This window comes from Triticum aestivum, chromosome 5D (assembly GCF_018294505.1).
Source record: "Triticum aestivum cultivar Chinese Spring chromosome 5D, IWGSC CS RefSeq v2.1, whole genome shotgun sequence".
Lineage (NCBI taxonomy): Eukaryota > Viridiplantae > Streptophyta > Magnoliopsida > Poales > Poaceae > Triticum > Triticum aestivum.
Genome location: NC_057808.1, coordinates 365,596,215 through 365,600,134, shown reverse-complemented (window position 1 = coordinate 365,600,134; position 3,920 = coordinate 365,596,215). Strand labels below are relative to the sequence as shown.

The following is a 3,920-nucleotide window of genomic DNA, read 5'->3' as shown; positions in this document are numbered from 1 at the left end:
GCTTGACTGGGGGACCGGAAAATCTGCCCTTATTCGGGATGGTTCGTCCACGTCGTTTTTCAGTGTGTGCGCTAAGTTTTCTTCCTCCTTGACTTCCTCCTGCAACGTGAGTGGATGCACCGGTGTTCCCGATGAGTGATCTGCCGCAAAAACACGAGGATAAACATCGCATGACTCTACGAGAAGAAAGTTCATTCCAGTCCCGACACGTGGCACCAAACCACAGCGCGCAACGAAAAGTCTTGGTCAATGCTCCCCTTTCCCCCACAGCCAAGCCAACAAACAGCCGGCCGTCCCGTGCCATCCTATCACCGAGCCCCAATCCCGCCCCGCCGGATATTTTTGACGACTCAGAGCCAGCCCACGAGACGCCCGCCCGCCCGACCCGCTACCGCCGCGCCGCACCTCACCTACCCGTAACTCGTTGAGCCACAGCCACCTCCCTCCCCGCTGCACTGCACCGAGCGGCCCGTCTGGCCGCCTCCGCTTTCTATATAACGGCCGGCCGGGGTCCTCGCGAGTTGTCCGTCTCCTCCCCTGCAACTAGTACGCTGCCACGCAGGAGCAGAGCAGAATCCGGTAGCCAGATCGAACGCCCCGCCCTCTCTCCCTCCCTCGCCCCCTTCCGAGCCCGTCGCCATGGCGCCGCCCCGCGTCGGCCTGCTCCTCGCCCTCGCCTTGTGCCTCGCGTTCGCGCGTGCCGACGCGGCCGTGAGGGACCTCAAGGTCGGGTACTACGCGCAGACGTGCCCCCGCGCGGAGGAGATCGTGCGCCGCGTCATGGCCCGCGCGCTCGCGCGCGAGGCCCGCAGCGTCGCCTCCGTCATGCGTCTCCAGTTCCACGACTGCTTCGTCAACGTGAGTCGCCTCTGCTCTCTTCAAACATGCGCGATCGATCCCCGTCGCGCCGCGCGCTCTGCTTGCTGCCGCCGCGTGGTGGTCTGAGCTCGTCTCTGATCGGTTTCGGCTGTGATTGTGCCAGGGATGCGACGGGTCGGTGCTGATGGACGCGACGCCGACGATGGCGGGGGAGAAGGAGGCGCTCTCCAACATCAACTCCCTCCGCTCCTTCGAGGTCGTGGACGAGGTCAAGAGCGCCCTCGAGGAGCAGTGCCCCGGCATCGTCTCCTGCGCCGACATCATCATCATGGCCGCCCGCGACGCCGTCGTGCTGGTACGTACGCCTCCTTCTCCCCCCGCCCCGGGCTGCTCGCGTAATCCGTGCCGTGCCGTGCCCCGCAGCCGCGGCGCAGATTCTCCCTTGCTTTTCGTCGTTCACGAGACGAGACGGGGACGAGGCCGATGCGGGGTTCCATTGTTCCATTCCATTGCTGGCGTTTCCTGTGCAATTAATTGCATCCCCGGCCGACCTGCCGGTGGTTTCGGTTCCAGAATCCAGACTCCAGAGGCCCGGTCTTTCAAAATGGAAAAGGGGGGAGAAACTGAGCGAAACCTGGGGTCAAAATTGCCTTAATTAATTTCCTTTTTGTCCACTAGTATAGGAGTACTTCAGTGCAGTGCGTATCAGTGCTGTGCCATTAATTTTTGGCAATTCTGTTTGGTGCTTGGCTGGCAACACTAGTCATCGTCGTCGCAAGCCGCCTACCTGTGGTCAGCGTCTCTCGCACGCACCGTCTTCTCCTTGCCTTTAAAAAAAAATCCTGCACATCCACTTCGTTCGAAGCTCCTACACTGTTGACGGCACAACGAGCGATCGAGAATCGCTTATCTTCGCACTGACTTTTATTCGGTAACAACTTGCAGTATTTGGGAAGTTGGAGTAGTAGTGTTAAAATAGCAACCAAGAAACGCAGAATTAGTTTTTGCCAGAAATGTTCGTAGGCAGCATGTTAATGTCCCCTTCTTAATGTTTTCTGAAATTGTGAGTCGTAAATGTTTCCAAAGAAAACCGGATGCGCGATGCTTTGACAGGGACGGGCGCATGGGCGCGCCTACCCTTGCTCCCCGTAACCAAACCACCACACTGAACTAGAATCGGGCTAGAATGGCGTCAGCGTCACCCCCCGCGTCCATCCTGCCGTGCCTAGACAACGTTGCACGACTCCTAGGCAGGCGCATTTAACGAGGCCGGAAACGGCCAGGCGAGGTGGCCTCGCCTGCGGAAGGGCCGACGGCCCCAGCTACAGGTATAGTAACCCTGGACGTCTCTGTGCCGACAGGCGTACCCCGTCCGGTGCTGTCAAACAGGTCCCTGCGCCAAGAACGACGAGGGACAAGAGTAGGATAGCATGGGGCTGGGCCTCGTGCGTGGCTGGTCCACGCGAGATCCTTTGCCTCCTCTGTCTCTCACACACGTTCTGTCGGATCAGAATCAGACGATAATGCTGCCGCTGCTGCAATGGAGATCGTTTTAGTACTTCGCCTGCTCCTTCGTTGTTTTGCGCGCGTGTCGTGTCGCTGTGCCAGCCACGCGTTCGTCTTCTCACTGAGATTCATCCGGGTGTTTGATTGGTTCAGGCCATGGACCTAATATTTGTTTTCAGCGTATTTTAGCTCTGTTTCCATTTTGTCGGTTGCTACGTTCTCGGTAGGAGTAGCATAGAGCTGATAGAGGGGTCGATTCATCAAGTACAGTAAGCACTATTTGGTCTTGATTTCATTATATTTTAGCACCAATTAAACTTGTTTCAGAAAGTGAAAAATGCAGGAGTTAGCAGGTTAACTTGGCAGGTTTTGATTGATATAATTACTCCACAATACAACATCAACAACAACAATAGAACTTCAAAAAAAACAATAGAGTCAATATTTTGACATGGTTTGACTCTGAATTGTTTATTTCCTCTTCTCGCAGACTGGTGGACCCAACTGGGACGTGAGGCTCGGGCGGGAGGACAGTCTGACGGCGAGCCAGGAGGACTCGGACAACATCATGCCGAGCCCGCGCGCCAACGCGAGCGCGCTCATCCGCCTCTTCGCCGGCTACAAGCTCACCGTCACCGACCTCGTCGCGCTATCCGGCTCGCACTCCGTCGGCGAGGCCCGCTGCTTCTCCATCGTCTTCCGCCTCTACAACCAGTCGGGCTCCGGCCGCCCCGACCCCCACATGGACCCGGCCTACCGCCAGGCGCTCGACGCGCTCTGCCCCCTCACCGGCGACCAGAACGTCACCGGCGGCCTGGACGCCACCCCGGTCGTCTTCGACAACCAGTACTTCAAGGACCTGGTCCACCTCCGCGGCTTCCTGAACTCCGACCAGACGCTCTTCTCCGACAACGAGGGGACCCGGCGGGTGGTGACGCAGTTCAGCCAGAACCAGGACGCCTTCTTCAGGGCCTTCATCGAGGGGATGGTCAAGCTGGGCGAGCTCCAGAACCCCAGGAAGGGGGAGATCCGGCGCAACTGCCGCGTCGCCAACGGCGGGCGGCCGCCGCTGGAGAAGCAGGTCGCGCCGTTCCGGGTGGTGGACTTCTGAACCTGGTTCTACGGTAGGCCTGTAGGTGTCTCACGGGAGCTCTGGTGTGGGAGCGATCCATATGCTTGACATAGGTTTGGTCGTGTCGCAGTTCTGTGCCTACCCAAGAATGGTTTCAGGTCTGGCTCTGCTTATTGCTAATTGTTGAGGAATAATAGAGAAATCGATGCCTCTGGTACTTTGATTGCCATGGGCTGCATTAAGGTTTGCTTCTTTGTTGATTCTCCAAATATTAGCTAGCGATAGTGCAAGATGCTTAGAGAGATGCTTACAAAAACAAATAATGATTTTAAGAGTCAATATCATTGAGAGTTATAGAACTAGCGCCCAATGTTTCAGTTTGGTTCTACAACTTTGAGAATATGAAATTGCAGTAACTGAAATTCTACTTAAGCGTGCAGATACAGTCACAAACATGTATGTGGACGTATCCGCGTGTATGGCCCCACCTGTCACTGAATGATGGTGCTTGGCCGATGCTTTT

The 3,920-nt window shown here is 56.8% G+C and overlaps 1 protein-coding gene across 1 annotated transcript; it reads left to right on the top strand.

Annotated features, from left to right (window-relative positions):
* The first annotated feature begins 407 nt into the window (after window positions 1-407).
* On the top strand, window positions 408-3,639 carry LOC123121797 (peroxidase 17). Its single transcript, XM_044541856.1, has 3 exons — window positions 408-858; window positions 983-1,174; window positions 2,816-3,639. The coding sequence occupies exons 1-3, from the start codon at window positions 640-642 to the stop codon at window positions 3,434-3,436; spliced, it is 1,032 nt and encodes a 343-aa protein (XP_044397791.1). The 5' UTR covers window positions 408-639; the 3' UTR covers window positions 3,437-3,639.
* Window positions 3,640-3,920: the final 281 nt, after the last annotated feature.

Excerpts from the sequence above, each read along its gene's own strand:
- LOC123121797 (XM_044541856.1), top strand. The coding sequence starts at position 640 with ATGGCGCCGCCCCGCGTCGGCCTGCTCCTCGCCCTCGCCTTGTGCCTC. Across the intron at positions 859-982 it reads TCCACGACTGCTTCGTCAAC|GGATGCGACGGGTCGGTGCT; the intron begins GTGAGTCGCCTC and ends TGATTGTGCCAG. Across the intron at positions 1,175-2,815 it reads CCCGCGACGCCGTCGTGCTG|ACTGGTGGACCCAACTGGGA; the intron begins GTACGTACGCCT and ends CTCTTCTCGCAG.